Source organism: Fistularia commersonii, chromosome 3 (genome assembly GCF_037954325.1).
Source record: "Fistularia commersonii isolate RoL2024-O1a breed Wild chromosome 3, RoL_Fcom_v1.0, whole genome shotgun sequence".
Classification (NCBI taxonomy): Eukaryota; Metazoa; Chordata; class Actinopteri; order Syngnathiformes; family Fistulariidae; genus Fistularia; species Fistularia commersonii.
Genome location: NC_141286.1, coordinates 3,061,662 through 3,081,113, shown reverse-complemented (window position 1 = coordinate 3,081,113; position 19,452 = coordinate 3,061,662). Strand labels below are relative to the sequence as shown.

General features: G+C 39.1%; 1 protein-coding gene across 1 annotated transcript in view; it reads right to left on the bottom strand.

Moving 5' to 3' along the window:
• nf1a (neurofibromin 1a) overlaps nt 1–19,452 on the bottom strand; it is an 80,401-nt gene that overhangs the window by 34,526 nt on the left and 26,423 nt on the right. The window contains exons 21-35 of the mRNA XM_086141414.1: nt 18,954–19,093; nt 18,718–18,840; nt 18,545–18,628; nt 18,342–18,458; nt 16,857–17,038; nt 16,573–16,784; nt 15,700–15,861; nt 15,049–15,146; nt 14,635–14,770; nt 12,148–12,210; nt 6,749–6,907; nt 5,248–5,345; nt 3,801–3,947; nt 3,196–3,342; nt 2,555–2,665 (exon numbers count right to left, since the gene is read on the bottom strand). Coding sequence (XP_085997540.1) covers nt 2,555–2,665; nt 3,196–3,342; nt 3,801–3,947; nt 5,248–5,345; nt 6,749–6,907; nt 12,148–12,210; nt 14,635–14,770; nt 15,049–15,146; nt 15,700–15,861; nt 16,573–16,784; nt 16,857–17,038; nt 18,342–18,458; nt 18,545–18,628; nt 18,718–18,840; nt 18,954–19,093 — 1,979 coding nt within the window. The remainder of the gene's footprint in view (nt 1–2,554; nt 2,666–3,195; nt 3,343–3,800; nt 3,948–5,247; nt 5,346–6,748; nt 6,908–12,147; nt 12,211–14,634; nt 14,771–15,048; nt 15,147–15,699; nt 15,862–16,572; nt 16,785–16,856; nt 17,039–18,341; nt 18,459–18,544; nt 18,629–18,717; nt 18,841–18,953; nt 19,094–19,452) is intronic.

The window sequence follows — 19,452 nt, the reverse complement described above, 5'->3', positions numbered from 1 at the left end:
TTGGATCTCTGACAGCACCTGGTAACAGCAGAGTACTGTTTTTCAGAGTCTTCCTGCAATGGCGATTTGGTCTGATCATGTCGGGCAGCTATTTCATGCTATTTTGCAATAATTGCCCGGTGAATTCAAGAGTTACGGTGCAAAATGGGCTCTGTGGAGTCAGCGGACCGGTACGAACCTTTGTGCCAAAATTGAAAACTGCCTCAAGGTGTTCCTGAGATGCTCTATTCACATGTGCAGACAACCAAAATCCATCACACCAACGATGCCACTCTCAGCGAGGCGCACACAGAACAGGGAAATCAACAAGGCAGAACTCTCCTCTATATACCGCTTTATAATATATGATAGGAAATGGTTATAAACCAATCCCCATAAAGTCACCTCTCCTGCAGGAGCAGGCAAGCATTCAGCATCTGACCTGAGAGCAGGAGATTACTACAGGGAGGGAGCGCAAAGAAGGCGCAGCGAGCCATGTCCTTCTTTACGGACACTAAATAATGTACCATTAGATCTGACAGGACTGTTGTGGAGAAGTCCAGCCTGCAGAGAGATGACAGAGAACAAGTTTCTTTCTTTTTTCATAAATTGTACATCTTTAGGTATGGAGTCGGGAGTTGTGAAAAGTCGAGGGAGGTTTTCCCTCGAAGAAAAGAAACAGAAACCAAAGTCAGCTTGAGAGATACGGCACTCAATATATGCAGTTCTAAGGTGAGTTACTGAATCAAAATCGCAACGACATTGAACTCTAACTCTAATTGAACTCTTTTAGTGTACGAGGCAAGAATACAACAAAAGCTTGACGGTCTAGGTCTGATTTACTGACGGTAAATGATTGAATCACTGAAGAACTTAAAATTAGCTTTTAACTCAGCCAATAGATTATCTATTAGCACTAAACTAATCTGTCAGGCACTTAAATTCACGCCAATATTATTTCACACGCAGCGGCATCGGCATATATGTTGCTGTATATTGTACTTCCGCCATCATTGATGTATGATTGATGTCTGCTTCTCATATGATTACACACATTTAATTTTGCAGATGAACTAATTATGGCTCTGACCAAAAACGATCGCATTTTTTTTCTAATCTAATCTAAATGGGAAAAATGTTCAAAGTGTTCCAGAGAAGTAAGGACAAAGGTGTTCAGAATCTGCATTTCATTTTGAATCAGGCACCAAATCAACCAAACACTTGAACGCTCACAGAGGTAACTTTTTGTCATATAGAAAACAAGAAATTGTCGCACTGGTAATTAAGAACAGACAACCTAACAGACGTTTCGGTTCAAAACGAGAGCTCATGGTGATGCGACGGTTTGATTTAAGATCTGGCACAGCTGACACTGAGGTTACAAGACTTCCAACAGCATCAACATACTATAAATAAACTGAGAGAGAACAGATCGCCATTGAGCAAAGAACTCGCCCTTCAAATTCACAATATAAAGCATCTTATATGTCTGCTAATATTCCAAAAGTATTACTTATAATACACCTAAACTTGACGAAAAAGTTAAGACATAATGCCTGTCTATCTGAATATGTGAAAGTTCACATGTATTGAAGAATCCCATTAATTTGTTGCCAAATATGTGATTCTGTTGGTCTGAATGCTGAGGATGAAGATGTGGCTCATTGATGAAAATTCAGATTTTATAACACTGTCCAATAAAACAGCTTTGACTCATTTTAAGAAGAAATTTAAAGACAAATCTGAACACGAAGGACAAAACGTTGTGCCAACAGACTTGTGTCTCGATTGTATGAAATACCATTTTCCCCAACACAACATGACAACATGTATTGATTCAGAAAAAAACGGAAGGAAAATTAAAGTTTCAGAACACAACTGTTCCTGTAAAATTCTTGCTAAAACAAAAGGCGGCCATGCATTGTGATTTAATTGTGCATTATTATCTATAATGTGTGAAATTATAATTAATTCATAAACCGATCCACTTGAATTTCAATATAATCTTGCTGACCAGTCGGGACCCCTTGAATTCAGACCTCAAATGATACAAATGTGAATATAACAAGTCTACTCTGATGTTTAAAGCATGTTCCCTCGGTGCACTCTACAACATTTGGTGACATTGCTGGGAACATTTTATGCAATCTTTATAAAACCCTCACAATCCAGCATGTATCATTATCACCGTAACCTTGGTGCACGAACAACCTGAGTGAATTATGCTCAAATGACCAAGTATTTAATGCAATCACTGCAGATAAACGTGCCAAGATACAGGAAAGTTCAGGTGACAGTCCGTGATTCAACACAGGATTTCATTTCGGGAGCATTAAACTTGTAAGGCTCACGATGTGATATCAGCCAAATAGTTTAAACATCTGAGTGACCGGCAGCTCCGACACACCAGCTGAAACGCCGATTGCATCGTCGAACGGATCAGTTTCCATGACAACCGAGCAGACTTCAGACCGCACGCCATGAAGAAAAAGGATGACAACTTCGAGTTGGGATTGTACTACGTGCGCTTTTTTTCCACTATTGCGTGACTTTGCGTGCCAAAGTGAGAACTTACCTGCGAGCCACATAGTAGAACACAGGGTTGCCAGTCTTGGAGGTCCCGGCCTGGTAGAAAATGTTGAGGGTCTTTAAGGCTTTAAATTCCTCCTTCTCGTGTACCTGGTGCCTGGGGGTCAAATAACAGCGCAAAGTGAGAGTGTCCTGGATTATAGTTATACTGCCTTTATGACCACAATGTCATGTCATGTCACAGTTTAATAATTCCTTGTTAATGTTTACACTCAGTGACAGTGGAAGCATTAGAAGTAGGACCGGCGCCAGTAGCTGTGTTAGCTTAGCAATTAACACAAATTTGTTAATGCACGACTCGGTTGCGTAAATTCTAAGCAGCAAAGTGTTGAATATTTAGTTTGTGTAATGAAACTGGGTGTGAGAGAGCGTCACGACCATTATTTTAAAGTTAAGTTCTTGATTTCAGCTGCTTGTAAGTGTTGTAAACTGTCCTTTCACAGAAACTCATGGAGGGGTTCGTGAAAAGTATGTCTTCTTTATTTAACTGTGGTTCACAGAAATGCCCGGAATCTATTAGCAGGTTTGTGTTGGATGATGTTGAGGAAGTGGACAGTGTTGTATCAGACAACATCGAATAAAGAACAGTTTCATTGCTTACGCTTTAGAAAATAGAAGCCGACCTACCGGGTCATGAACTCCTCAAACTTGGAGCTGGTCAGGTTGAGACTGGACCAGTGTGTGTCGGCGACGGGCTTGTGCTCGGGCGGCCCCAAGTAGGCGAGCAGGGTGGCCATTTTGTCAAAAGGTCGTCTGCCCACTGCCTTGTGGTCTCTATAAATGTATGTTAAAAAAAAAATACAAATCCAGTGATCCCTGGCTGTAACGCGGTTTACTTTTCACGGTTTCGCTACTTCACGGATTTGCATGGTGCATTGTGTTCTGCATTCCGATTGGCTAAAAAGTCACTCCGCTTCTTCTCTACCTGTGCGTCAATTACGTTGCAGTTTAATATGTACACGTACGTAAAACAGCTTGCCAAATTTACATTACGTACGTGCAAATTCTCTCGCAATTTCCAGTTCGAGTCTTTCTTTTCGATGTATAATAGAGTATTTGATTGTATAATAATTGTAAAAAAAATAAAGGTTTCTACTTCACGGATTTTGCCTATCACGGGTTCTTTTTGGAACGTAACCCGCGCGAAAAACAAGGGTATACTGTGACAGAAGAGTTTAAAGTGCTGCAAACATGCAGTGGGAAATACTACAGCGGAGCACTGTGGGATGAACCTGTTGCTGGAGAGGTACTGGCCGATCCTCTCCTGGTTGTTCCACAGAAGTCTGTGCAGGGCCAGAACGTTTCCATCACTGATGAAGGACAGACTGTGGTTGACTGAGTCACTCTGTGGGGAGTCAGAAGCGATGTCCAGGAAAAACCTGCAGAGGGGATAACAACACTAAACCTGGACGTAGCAACTCAGGTGCCTTTTAACATGAACAGTGAAAACTGGAAAACTGCTAATGGCATGTTTGATAAAGAGTATGGCAGAAATGTAGAAACAGTGAATTTGGCGAATAAAAAAATAAGAATGGCAAAAAAAAAAAAAAAAAAAAAAAATGTAAATGAATGAAAACCTAATCATTTCAATAATGTGATATGTGGAAAACTGCTAATGGCATGTTTGATAAAGAGTATGGCAGAAATGTAGAAACAGCGAATTTGGCGAATAAAAAAGTAAGAATGGCAAAAAAAAAAAAAAAATGTAAATGAATGAAAACCTAATCATTTCAATAATGTGATATGTGGAAAACTGCTAATGGCATGTTTGATAAAGAGTATGGCAGAAATGTAGAAACAGCGAATTTGGCAAATAAAAAAGTAAGAATGGCAAAAAAAAAAAAAAAATGTAAATGAATGAAAACCTAATCATTTCAATAATGTGATATGTGGAAAACTGCTAATGGCATGTTTGATAAAGAGTATGGCAGAAATGTAGAAACAGCGAATTTGGCGAATAAACAAATAAGAATGGCAAAAAAAAAAAACTGAAAATGGAAATGAATGAAAACCTAATCATTTCAATAATGTGGAAAACTGCTAATGGCATGTTTGATAAAGAGAACAGCTGAAATGTAGCAGCTATTAAGGAGTCTAAACTTTGACAACTAGCTTTGTTGAAACAGCCAATTTGGCAAATAAACAAATAAGAATGGCAAAAAAAAAATTGAAAATAGAAATGAATGAATACCTAATTATTTCAATAATGTGATATGTTGAATACATCTATTTCTAAATGTATCTAGAGACCCCCTTCAATAAAGGACTAGTCCATTGTGAAGTAAATGCTTGTAGAAAAAAAAACAAAAAAAAAAAAACAAACAAACATATAATACAAGAAATGAGATGTGGTGTTACTGCTCTGAGACTTGAAGACATGTCTGTCATTTGCCAAATGTTTTTAAAATTCCATATTTTTCCATATATTCATGGGTGTTTCTAATGTAAAAAGGACATTTAAAGACAGTCGCACATTAACCTGTTTTTCTGAATGTACAAAAAAATAAAAAATCAGAGAACATAATTAACAGTAATAGTTTATTTGAGGAAGAAGTAGTAGTAGTAGTAGTAGTAGTAGTAGTAGTATTTATTGCACATGTAAAAGTGTAAAAGGTCAATTACTGCACTTATTTGTGAGCCTGGAATCTAAAGATGGTGGTCGACACACAGCAATCTTACCTCCTGGCTGAATCAAAGTTGCTCTTCACAAAGTCATTAAAAGGCCTCATGTGCTCTTCCTTTGTAAACAGGACATGGTTGGCGATGCTTTGCAGGATCTAAGGTTGGATTTCAAAAATACAGGTGTTAAAAAAAAGAAAAAAAAAAGTACAGTTTCTTTATCCGTAAACTAAAATGAAGAGTAATGCACTGTGCTCGCACACATCCGTGCTGGTGATGACACGACAAAAAATAAAAAAAAAGGACAGTTTCAAGGCACCCAAGTATTGTCACACAAAATATATCAGGACAAGATATAAAGAGCGGGTAAATTTGCTTTCACTATTTTGGGAGTGCGACGAATCTACGTCTCAAAGCACTTCAGAAACAAAAGGCCATAATTTGTGATCTGCAGGCAACACTCAAATAAGTTCCTGATTGCTTTTTTTAGATGTTGCATCTGCAAACGCGATACTTCTGTCTTGACATCTTCCCTTTTCAACTCCGACAGACTGTGCAATTTGAGTTTTTTCTTGTCTAGTGTCAGGTGGGGTCGATTGATTAGGGATAAATGGTAATTAAACATAATAATCATTTCGCAATCTCATAATTAAGTGGTTTAGAAACAGAGCCGGTTGTGTGACTAGACTTGCAGACAGGACACATTTTCATAGAAATTTCTACATTAATATGCTGATAACAAAAAAATAGTTGACGCATTTCAGCTGCCGTTCTTAGAGCAGTAGATTTGTCTTAATGTCAGAGCAAATATTACAACAATGAGTCAGAATATGTGATGTGTTTTTTTTTGTTTTTTAAATTTCTTACTGTTTCTATTTTAATGACCTTCCATCCCAATCAGGTCTTGTTTTTTTTTAATGCAATTTTTCAAATTTAGTTTGCAGTGTGTTTTCCTTTTGCCTATGCTGTTGCTTTACCAATTATTCATGCGCCATATATTTATATGGCTACCAACAGAAAACGCTTCCTAACAGGTTTGTGAGCATTTGTTTTTTTTATTATTTTATATCTTATATTATTTTATTATTTTACATTTTATTATTATTTGGTTTTTTTTTTTTAATTATTTTAAGATAGGCTACATCATATCCTACCTTGGACATGAGTTTCAGACCCAGCTCTATCCTCGGCAGGGGCTTCTTATCCAAGATACCGGCTTCATACAACAATGAGGCAGAATATGTGATGTGTTTTTTTTGTTTTTTTAATTTCTTGCTGTTTCTATTTTAATGACCTTCCATCCCAATCAGGTCTTGTTTTTTTTTTATGCAATTTTTCAAATTTAGTTTGCAGTGTGTTTTCCTTTTGCCTATGCTGTTGCTTTACCAATTATTCATGCGCCATATATTTATATGGCTACCAACAGAAAACGCTTCCTAACAGGTTTGTGAGCATTTGTTTTTTTTTATTATTTTATATCTTATATTATTTTATTATTTTACATTTTATTATTATTTGTTTTTTTTTTTATTATTTTAAGATAGGCTACATCATATCCTACCTTGGACATGAGTTTCAGACCCCGCTCTATCCTCGGCAGGGGCTTCTTATCCAAGATACCGGCTTCATAGGGAGACACAATAGCTGGATTGACAAAACGCAGAAACATGGCGCTGCCAACGGCACCGATGCTGTTCTGGGGAAAGCGCTGGCTCACCACCTGTATGAGGGATGTTGGAAAGGGCAGGGGAGTGACATAAGAGGAAAAAACAAAAGGGAAATGTGGAACAAATGAACAGAGAGGAGGTTTGAGTGCGGGTTCGGGTTTAGGCAAAGGGAAGGAGAAAATATTGAATATGAATTTCCATAAATTAAGGAGCACAGATGAAGAAATGATGAGAATAAAAAAAAAAAAAAAAAATCCATATATCAATAAGTATAAATAGGTGAAAGAGCAGAGTGAGGTGAGCCGTGACCAAAAATGGTGGGTTCAGGAGGTGGAGGAGAGGAGGAGGACATATGAAGACACTGACAAATAATCCCAATTCATGCCGGGCTTTAACTAGAGCAGGAGAGCATCTCACTCCACTTAAAGCCAGAGGAACAAGAAAGAAATAAAGAAAGAAAGGATAGAGAGAGAAAGAGAACCCAACTGCCTTTTCTCTGTTGAGAAAAAAAACATCCTGAAGAACATAAACTGCAATACAAAACAGAAAACGGGGGGCCAAAAGACGACAGCTGTGGAGCCATGAGTTTCGATGGCGAGCAGGTGGACGATCGATCCAGAAACGACACAACAGCACTTCACGCGTGGCTTCCGGGCAAAGCGCTTTTGTAATGCCATATGTTCATGTCACATGTTCCAGGATGGATGACAGTAAAGTTCTGCTGAGATTTGAAATCTGACCCTGCTCAAGATTGCGGTCATTCCGCGGAACAAATAAACCTCTATACTACAAATTATCATTTTATCAGGGGGTTTTACAGTTTGAGTCGAGGCTAATGAGAAGCATAACGATGCAAAACAAATCTATAATCGTTATCAACGCAGTTATCACCCGGTTAAAACCGTCCCGAGATGGTTAGCCTTACCCTATGACCAAAAAAGATGCAGCATTTAGCAAATCACTGTGCAGAGGACGGTCTTGATAAAGACTAAATTCAATCTTTTCCTTTTCCCTGACAAAATGTGCGGCATGACAGCAGGAAGAATTGGAGTGACAGCCCAATTACTGACGTTTTTCCAAGTCATTTTTGAAAACAATGGCGACGGAATGACAGCATTTAGAGACCGACTTGTTCTTGGAGACTAAATTGGTGGCAGCCCTGAGACGTGGACGGGGGACGCCGGCCACCTGTCTTTGCTGTCAAAAATGCAGGCGCAGATGAGGTTTTTGAAGAAAAATGGACAGCATACATGGGACGAAGTGAGAACACCGACAGCTGTGACTACGCCAGGGATTTTTCCCTTAAGTTGGACAAACATAACATTTCTGCCAGTCAAACAGGATGGAGATGGATTCTACAAAGATGTAAAATGGTATGAGAGCCTGTCAGTGGACTTTACTAAGAAGAAAAGACGGCTCTAGAATTTAGTCACGATATAATTAAAATTTAATGTTCCCATATTAATATATGAATGAGTTTAATGTTAGTTGGAAGCTGTAATGGCAAGGTAGTATGCTGCCAGATTTGTTGCGGTTGTGATATCTGAAATGAATATATATTTGAAATACAATATTCTGCTGGTAATCTATTTGATTAAAAAAAAAGGTTTAATTTTTGTTTAAATGTGAATCCCAATAGTTAAAAGAAAGAACCAAATTGGAAGCCAAGCAATCTGGCAAGGGCATCTTTTGCTGAAAATATAGTATATTAGAAGTTTGTCCTTGAACAAACCTTGCCATTATTGCTCCCCTCTCATTTTCAATTTGGTTTCCAAATGTAGTCAATTGATTTCCATTTTTCCCAAACACAGATTAACTTTTATGTGGCAAATGGTTTACAAGTTAAAACTATTGTGAACTGGTACCATTAAAAAATCTTATTGATTAAGGTAAAATAAATGATCCCAAATGACATTACATTTTTATATTTAGACTACTATGCGATGATTTAATCCGGAGTAAATGAAGGATAAACGAGCAAAACGTTGTTAAGTGAAACTCTCACCTGGCCTTCCAATAAAGTCTTAAAGTGCTATTTATTGAGAAACGTCTAGATTTATAAGTACACGAGACACATAAGGATTGTGAGAGCATTAAAATCAACGCCTCAAGGCAAAGCATTAACATACTTATAAGTTCGAGTCCATGGACGCTCCATATGATACCCACAGGCCATTAAGGGAAACGAGGCAGGCAGTGGTTTATAGCAAGGCATCCCAAAAATATATTTTAATAATGACTAAAGAGTTCCTTCATGATTTTTTCCTTTTAATCTCATCTGATCACAGCTGGATTCTTGACGATCCTTTAAATACCGCGCGTGACTATTTTTCTCATTCACGGTTATTCAAAGCAGACGCTGCTGCAAAAATCACCACCGCCATTGAACAATAAATGTATTTCTGTATCAGACAAATGATTCATCATAAAATTAACAGCAAACATGTCACAGTGACACGGGGTTTAAAGGGCACTGCAAAACTTTTGCTTCACAACAGCAGCACCGGTAACATTGCAGACAAGTTGACAGTTGGACAAAAAGTAAAATCCTCATAAATATAGTTACAGACCGCTTACTATGACATTCAGAAGCACAAGCTTCAGGCTACGTCTATTAGAACTGTTGTCCGGTTTTTATAACAAAGTACCGGAAGTACCATACCTGCCAGGAAGTTACATTTTCTAATTCCATGGTCATACAAAATAATTATATCATAGCACTTTTATGCTAGAGTTGACATATTATTGCATTAACATTTCGACCAATACATCATATACGGTAGGTTTTAAATTAATGGTAAATACGATATCGAAATATGGTGAACTCCTGCCATCACTTGCTGATAAAACATACCGGTAGTTTGTTTTTCTCTAAAATTTTTAAAATTTGACCAACTAAGACCTACACCTCTGGGCTCGGCTACACATCAAATGATTTGAAAGGGTTTTTTTTTAACATCCAATAACTTACTAGGAGACAATAAACTAAATCTAATTCCAGAATCCACCCAATTAAAGGCAACTTAACTCAAGACACCAAATAAGACATTTAATCCGTACAAGCCTTTGGACAGTACTTAACACACTATTCTTATTAACAGATTTGTCCACAGATTTGGTGATCGGTGTCACATCTAACCTGGTTCAAGCCTTACGTTTGAATACGTGCACGTAATGGTGAACGAAGCGTTGGCCAAAAAAGTCCCGAGTGCCACATTGGACCTCTACAGTTTAACCTTGACCTATCGAGGTAAGAGTGAGAAGTAATTCACACTACTGCCATTGTATGCCAAATAAAAACACCGGATAAAAAAAAACAAACTGCCAAATGCTTACGCGCAACATGTTTTCAGACCCAAACTCTATTTGGACTGGGCCTGTAATTTCAATTTTACTTTATTTCCGCTTACATGGGTCAATGAACATGGTCTTTTCAGCACAAATACAAAGCAGTTACCTTGTATTACCCTATGGAGAAAATATACCGTTTCCAAACATTTGAGCATAACTGTGCATTGTCTTTTTTTAAAACGTGAGCACAAAATCAAAATGTTTGAGTGGCATATTTCAAAGCGAGAAGAAGAGCAAAGCGGCGTACATTATATTTAAGAGTTAGCGGGTCATGTCAGCACGGGAGAAAATGAATGAAGGAAATCATCTTCTCAAATTACGCTCTAATATGCGAGGAAGAACAGCAATAAACATCTGTGGAATCCAACAGATGACAGTGGAAGGACAGTTTTTTCACGAGATTTCATCCAAAGCCATCTGGGCAGAGGCAGGTGAAGCGTGCAGATGTGTGTCGGTTGAAAATATTCTGGCGAGACACTACAGGTATTAATTGTTGGATTCATTGTTTGTAATGTTTATATTTGCATCGTTCAATTAAAAATGGGTGCATTGGCCTGTGTTCATTTTGTGTTGTTACATGTTGTTTTGAATATGATACTATGAACAGCTAAGCGGCCTTCCATGTGAAACTTGCACCAAAATTTAAAAGTTTCAGCCTTTTAGGCCTGTAGGTGCTGCCACTTGGAGGATGTTTTTGCTCACTACACAGTGAAACCTCTGGTTTCTACGAGCCTCAGAAGACTCTCAGTCATCCAGGTCTTGGTCTATCGAGAAACTGGACAAAGTCAATTTTTCTAATATCTATGTTGATCTTAATGTCCTGTTTTTTTGTTGTTTTTTTTGCAACAATGCAAGCGATAACATTGGCCGATATTTTAGTGCTATGCAGATGATTCATTAAATATGGTTTCGTAATATACGATGTATTCAATGTTAGTAGCATGTATTATTTAGGTATTTCACATTATGACTGAATCTTCTACCACTGTTTCTCAAATGGGGTTTGCATGCCATCAGTTTTCAGTTTTGCAAATCCTTATGTGAACTATGTGTAACTTAAACTCAACAGGGATATTGGGAGGATTTCACGATTTATCAGGATATTTAAAGGAAATCATCCAGATGTCAGGTTTTAAATAATCATTTTTTAACCAACACCTTTCTTAGAATAAAATTGTGTATAAGTTTACACGTAAAGGTTGAATAAGCAAACAGACATTTAGCTCATCACATGTCTGTGAACATGAATTAATTGTCTCACAGGATGATCTATGCAAAGATATGCACAGAAACTGAATTACAATTTTTAGCACAAAATTATCACTGCAGGATAATCAAAAAGAAAAAAAAAGAAAAGTAACAACAGTAGAAAAAAAACAAAAACAAAAATCAAACTCATCGCCATGGAATATTCCCAGTTAAGGAATATTAGAAAATGGTATTTTGGACGTGTCAGGTAATCTGAAACAACACCAAAATCTCACATCTGACCTGAGCGGATAAAAACATTTAAGCCTGTAGTGTCTTGCCGTAAGATGATTCGCAAGAGGTGAAGAGGAACATGATTGAATTGTAGATTTGATGTTCCGAGAAAATCTCCCCATAAGCGCAAACGGTGAGTCCCAAGAGAAAAGAGAAGACAGAATGCCACTGTTTCCTAAGAATTGTTAATTGAAAGTACATAAAATGGCGCCAATATTAGTAAAATGATTTCAAAAGAGGGTCGTACACAAAGTTGAAAATGGAAAAAAGAATACAACATTTCCAGAGAAACACCAAATCAAAATCAAAAATAAGAATAGATAAATAAATAAATAAAAATGAAGGAGGAAAAAAAAAAAAAAAAAAAAAAAAAAAAAATCAAATGACTTAAATGCAAAAAATACTTTTTTTGCTTTAGGGGGGAAAAGTGTCTGAGGGAAAATAGATTCACCAAACTTACTGCTTTTTTGTTTTCCTTTTTTTCTTTAACTGTTGCCTTATTCAGTAGAGAGTGGCAAGTAGCCTACAGAACAGAGATGAGCACAATCATGGTCACAGCACCAGCTACACATACGCAAACACACATGTACACATGCGCGCACGCACGTTCACACACACACACACACACGAACGCACAAACTAGCGCTCACACAGTAGCACAGCCCTAACGCAACCACTCAAGTTATAAACATAACTTAGCAAAACACAGAAAAATGAGTCAGAACTGCTGTTAAAGGATGACTGTTTGGGTGGCTGGAAGCGTGTCCATGCATGCATGGCTGTGGTTTGAGTTTAGCCCGCTCGCTTCAATCAGGTTTTGCTCAAAAGCTGAAAAAAAAAAGGAAAATCCAAAATGGCAAACTCCAAGTCAAAGTCGTTGCCAGAAAGTTAAATTCAATCCGAGAATCAGAAACCCGTAACGCCCCCCCCCCCTCCCCTCCTCCCACCTCAGGTGTTGGAATCGAAAGCATTTGACATTAGTAGCAAATTGACCACATCAACAACGGGGCCTATTCATTGGGTTGTTGAGTGAGCGCAGAGAAGTAGAACTTCCTATTCGGAGCCAAGACGGCTTGGCAGCAGGAAGTTTCCTTCGTTTTTAGGTGCGAAAGAAAGCAAAGTCACGCTGTAGAAGAGGAACATGTGTGCTGGGGTGTGAACAGGATGTCAGGTTTTTATTATTTGGCAACGCTGCCCGGTCAGATATCACCCTGGTGCTGTGATGACACCTATTACCCACGTACATGCGGGTAAAAACCGAAAAGCTTAGAACTCTGTTATTTCCGCTTTCTTCAAACCGAGTACTTTCTTTTTTTGTTTTGTTTTTCTTAAAATGAGGAAAAATGTTTCAGGAGATAGATCTCGAAGATGAACATTTCCAATGGTGAATGTAAATTTCCAGTTATATAAATTAAAGGACAGCATGAATTTACACACATCGAACTTTAAAAATATTGAGGGACAGTCTGACAAAGTTACTGTTAATCTGAAACAAGGCTTTTTTTCTTTTTTCCTTTTTTTTTACTGGACTGATTGGAGTCAGATCTCACAAATACCCTGTTTGGACTTGATATTAAACTGAAGAGTTTGCAGCGGATCCCATAATTGAATGCTAAATATCTAGTAAAAAAAAAAAAAAAAAAGATTCACCCAAAAGGGTGAATGTAAAAGGGTTTTTAGAAAACCCACAGAACTGCGCTTGTCTGCTACAAAACATGACATGAGCTGGATACAGTGACACCCAAAAAATATGTCGACTGGATAAATCTATTTCAAAATGGTACATGGATGCACTAAATACTTAATAGGACACGGATTTAAATGGCATGTATAGATTGGGCTCCCCCTTCTTTATTACTTTATGCAAATTGGTATTTAATTGCAATTTTTCTGCACTTTTTTAAACTAAGTAATTGCAGATAAATGGCATTTTGTTGAATGCTAGCAAATGCTGCTGGATACTCGCGCTGAGGAGGTCATTTCCCTTTCACGTGTATAAATAAAATAAAAAATATGGTAGGTGTGATCACAGCCTCGGAATCATCGTATGTTTGTTCTTGCTTTAACTTGTATTTTAAGGAGAATCATAATTCTTCTATTATTGTCTTAGTCTCTTCAAGCAGCCCTTCATCTGTGTAGATTTTCCCATCCGTCACAGGATTTCAGCAGAAACAATTGATTTTATTAAGGGTACCTCTCCGACTGGCCGTTTTCCAGCAACTGCTATGACACTGATTCATAAAATGTCAGGAGGGGGAATCAGTGCAACTTAGTTATGATCATTCTTTGAAATAATTTGATTTTTAAGTGTCACTATTTCTGCCCCAGACAATAATCAGACTGGTCAGATTTTTCAAATCAAATTTTCAAAACAAATTAAAGCTATGCAGACAGTAATACAATTAGGAATAATAAGCAGCTCGGCTGGCTGTCATCACAAGTGCTGGATTCTTCGCTCCTTGCAACATCTTACTCATGTCATGCAGCTTCAGGTGCCCTAAATTAAAGGTCTTTAACCCTGATTTGCTTTTAATTCCTACGAGCAGATTTTTGAGGAAGTTACTGGGAAGCATCATTCTGTTCATGGACAGGGAAGTGTAAATAATTCAGCGTCGTAATGCCGAAAAAAATCATGAGAATAAGGCCCTGCTTTCAAATAAAGTGCGTGTTTTTAGAGTCCCGCGATGCCTTAACTCATTGAATTTGAAACCCTCGGGTTAAAACCCCTGGTCCATGATAAGAAGACATTTCTGCCGGTTGTGTCCGGCTGCGCGGCGATGCGTGTGGTGCGGAGAGCGAGAGAGTTGTGCAGCGTCCGGAAACTCAAAGAGTGGAGAGGCTGGAGCTTGAAATGTGCACGTGACGCTACACACAGACAGGAAGAGGGCAGGTGAGCAGCTGGGGGGCCATGATAGAGTTGTGGCTGGAGGGAAAGTGGTGGTCTTACCTGGTAAAGGCAGTGGCAGACACTGCGCAGCTGCGGGGGGAACTCGCTGGATGAGCCGATGATGGCGTGGAAGAAGCGCTCTGTGATCTGCAGCAGGTTCCTCTGGTTCTCCTCCAGGTTCTCACCTTGTTCCAGTCTGCGGAGAGAAACAACGAGCGATAAATTCCATGACTGGTGAATTTGTCATTCATTTTAAAAAAGATGAAAATTAAAAAAAAAAAAAAAAAAAAAAAAATTGGTGCTAAAGATAATCACGTCGAAAACTCAGTTTGTGTTTGTGCGCGGATCATCAAGTCTGCAGCACTATTATTTTTGAGGAAAAACTGTCCCGGGTTGTTCTCTTATTCACTCTGGTTTGAGAAATGAAACTATATAAATAGAAAACGTCGTCAGAGAGGGACCCAGTGGGCTCACCTGGTGGGGTCCACCTCAAAACTGATGTGCTCCGGGGTGGTGATGACCCCTTTTAGTAACGGTTCAAGCAGCTTCTGCAAGTAGGCTGCACCGTAAACCTGGGAGACGACACATCCACAGAGATATGCAGGGTCACTACATTAGTGAGGGTACACGTTTGTTTGTTTGTTTGTTTGTTTTAGAAGTTTACAAGGACGGTGTACAAATACATTAAGGACAGAGGCAGAGATGTTTGTACCAGATTATAGCTCATAGCTAATTTCCATCTGTAGTCCTGGACAATACAAATATAAAACTGTATAAAATAGACAATAGATATAAAATATACAGATAGGCAATAAAATAACTATACAATATATAAACAGGCAATAAAATATGTATTTTGCAAGTTGAAAGTGCTATTGTTGTGGTATTGTTACTTTGGTCATCCGGGGGCCTTCAGATGTTACCCAGAAGGCTTTACCAGAAGGCTAAAGATCTCAGAGATTTTAGGGTTGTTAGGTTAGCCTGAGACCAGGATGATATGCAATATAAAATGTGGGATATGATCATGGCATCAAGGAAGGACTTTGCAGCTTCTCGTGATGCACGTACACGCACGTACACACACACACACACGATACGTTCATGAAGACATTGTCCACTTTCTACCTTAAAACAGAATGTCATGATCTTGCTGGCCAGGCTGTTTCCTCTGAAGAGCGTCTGCATGGAGTCGGCCAGCTCCACCTCTTTGGAGAACATGTTCCAGAGTAGCTGGTAGAGGAGGTGGCGGGAGTCGAACAGCGTCACCAGGACCCGAGCCAGCTCATCCTGCACACATGCAAACAAACGTATATGCTTGAAAAGCGAGGAAATTCATCCGCTACAAGTGCTTAATTTTTGCATAAAGGGCACCCCTGATTTAGAGCACGGTTTATCCTGCCGCTTTGTTTCCAGGTCAACAAACAACACATTGACCGCCCTTGTCTGCAGGTCTCTCAGCTCTTGAAACTCATTTTTTTCTTCATGAAAAGGACACACTTCCAGAAGATTTAGAGCAAATGGAGGCAAAACATTTCTTCACTGTCAGCCTAATTTTTGGTCAATTAAGCTAGCTAAATGTCTGTTTAGCATGGCATCGCTTGGTTGTGGTAGCTAAAAACCTCGACCATTCAAAAGTAGCAGAAACCCTAAGTCCTCTCTGAGACTGCAGGGCGTTGCATTTTGTTTGAGACTCCGTAGCGTATACAATGTCTATTACAAAGCCCTGGATGTCTTGTTTACAGATCACAAGGAATATAGCAACAAAGAAAGAAAATGTTGGTTTTTTTTTCGAAACATAAAATGATCCTGGTTTGTTGTCAAACGTTTAGGATGCATATTGAAAAAAACAGCTCCGGTTTCAAAAGAAAACTGACGAAACACGATAAACGATAAAAGAGACGACCGGCCTGACCGAAAATGTTTATCCCCGTCAAGCAAATGAATGAATATTTGTATATCTGTACATAAACCTGTGCAGAATCAGGAGGGCGGACTCACCCATTGGGAACCTGGCACCACATTGGCCAGCGCCATGGCGATGGGAAGCTCTCCTTGGTCCCCCATCATGGTGACCAGCTCCACTAATCTCTCGAAGCGGTCGGCCAGCACAGTCTCAGCCAGCGTGTCGAACTCCGTCCCCTGCTGCAGGATTTTGGTCAGCACCTCCATGAATGTGGCTCTGGTCTGCAGATCCTTGTGATAACCCAGACCTGAGGAGGTGCGGTTGTTTGAAAACTCCTCAAATCGATCACAGACTGTAAATATTTGCTCGTGATTCTGACCGATTGAGTGCATCAAGCCGCTGTCGACATTTGCGTTGAGCAGGTTGGACATGGCCAGGACGGTGCAGTGACGTAAAGATGCCAAACGACGGGACATGCCTCTCTTTCGCCCCCCGACCGCCTGGCCCTCGTCTTCCACTTCGCTGCAGTCATTCAGTAAGTTCATGAAGAGGGTGAAGTACCTGCGCCACAACACAAACAATTGCGACAAAGAAAAATGGTCATATACTTTTCTAAATACATCTCCTATCATTAAAATCGAGTGACTATATCGAGGAAAAACAAGAAATTGTGATCCGAGTCTGCGCGTAGACATGGATTTTATGGATCACAATTATTTAGACCGTAATTTCGGGACAATTGAACAAACCTGAATATAAGCCCCACCAGCTGAAAATAAATAAAATGTGTTTTGTTTTTTATTTTTTACCTAATTAAATACATACCAGTAACATCCACAGAAATGCACTGAAAATGTTTTTTTTTCCGAACAGTGCCTGTAACACCACTGATGGAAAAGACTAATGATAAATAACTCAAGGAAAAGTCCATCCATTTTTTTACGCCCTCTTTGTCCCACTCAAGCTGATCGATATCTTTGTCTTCCTCCTGCGCACTAAAACCGTTAAAATCGTCTTCTTTGGTGCCGGAATTGAACGGCGTCAGAAATTCACCGAAATTTAATCGGTCCGGTGTGACGAGGCTAAATGTTTTGGCGGCATGAAGTTCGTTAGCCCCCCAAAAAATCCATAAATTATCAGTGTTTGAGCTGCAGTCTTCAAACCGTGTGAAAAAAACAGCAGCTTATGGTCAAGACATGATGGTACACAAAATAAAATCCAAAATATCAGATCACAGTTGGATAATAAAATATATGTAAACAATCATTTTAAAGTGCAAGTTCAATTTCACTGACATTTTAAGAATGAAACTAGGTTATTCAGATTTCTTATAACCCAAAAGTGCTGACATAAGCGCGATAAAAAGTTGTTGGACTTTACATTTTGTGTTTGTATATGGTAGAACTGAATATTCTGAAGTGTTGAAAGATCAGTTGGGCTGTAACTCACAATCTTTTGTATTAAAAAAAAAAAAAAATTATAGAAAGTGTCAACAGATATTCTAGAATTAGCACTAGGTAATTAAAATAGCGTATCGTCTACAAAACATTCAGAGGTGATCACCAAAACATTAAAAACTCATAAAGTAGATTTAAAACACCTCCACGACAAGTCTACATAGCATCAAGTCTAGGCTGCATCTTGTATTTGCAAGTGTTATTTGCAGTCCTTATGTCCTCTATTGTAAGTCACTTTGGATAAAAGCGTCGTAATATATAGAAACTCGCTAATAATTGCTATTTGGAAGATTAAACTGTGACCACTGCACGCAGAGGACTGCACAATGATTTACATTTTGTTAGAAATAGAGCTTTGCCAAAATGTCTTGAATGACGCTGGAAGGAGTTGAGACATGGATGCTTACTTGAGGAAGAGCTGAGACTTGGCCTCCATCAGCTCCACGCCGTCTCCTTCCTCAGGCTGCAAAGGAAGCCCAGCAAGAAGGGACACGACGGCCTCCATACTGGCCTGATCCAAGTCCCTGCACACACACACACACACACACACACAGACAGATGAGTGAGGAAACATCTGTTTCAGGGGTAGAACACAGCTCTGGGGTCATACCTTGTAAGACACTTGATGTCATCATCCGCAGCTTGGTTGGAGGTTCCCATAACCCAATCGGTCAAATACTCCACCATCTTGTTCCTGAAAAAAAAAAAAGGAAGGGACGAAAAAGGTAAAATGAGGCTTTTTCAGGGATGGGCAACTATTTTAATAGAAGGCGTTTCTCGAACCGGAACTTCATCTCCTGGCAGAAGGACAGGTCGTCTCGTCTCTCCATCATCACCTCCACCAGCTGGCACAGCTTGGTCTTGATCTGGATGGCGTGCACCACGTTGCTCAGGATGCGCACGTACCTGTCGGTTTTTGGGGTTGGTGGGCATTAATGCAGCTCTTTCTTGAATATTTGTGACATCTGTAGGGGTCCTAGGCGCCGTATCGCCACGTGACCTTCACCGGCAGAGCTTACCTGACCAGGTTGAGCATCATGGTTTCGATGCTGGCCTGTCCCAGATGTTCAGAGCTGCCCTCCGTGTGGTTGTCCAGCAGATTCTTCATGATGGCGATGGTTTGCTCCACGAACTGGGTGTTTGTGTCATTGATTGGAACCTAGAGATGACAATGTTTCACATATCCAGTGATGATGCGATGAAAAGCGGTTATGATAGAAGTTACATTTTTTGAATTTAAAACTTGCAAACTTTCAACTTGCAAAATACATATTTTATTGCCTGTTTATATATTGTACAGTTATTTTATTGCCTATCTGTATATTTTATATATATTGTCTATTTTATACAGCTTTATATTTGTATTGTCCAGGACTACAGATGAAAATTAGCTATGAGCTATAATCTGGAGCAAACATCTCTGCCTCTGTGCTTTATGTATTTGTACACTGTCCTAATAAACTTCTAAACAAACAAACAAACAAATAAATCCAATACTCTGTAGCTCCCCCTCTCGCT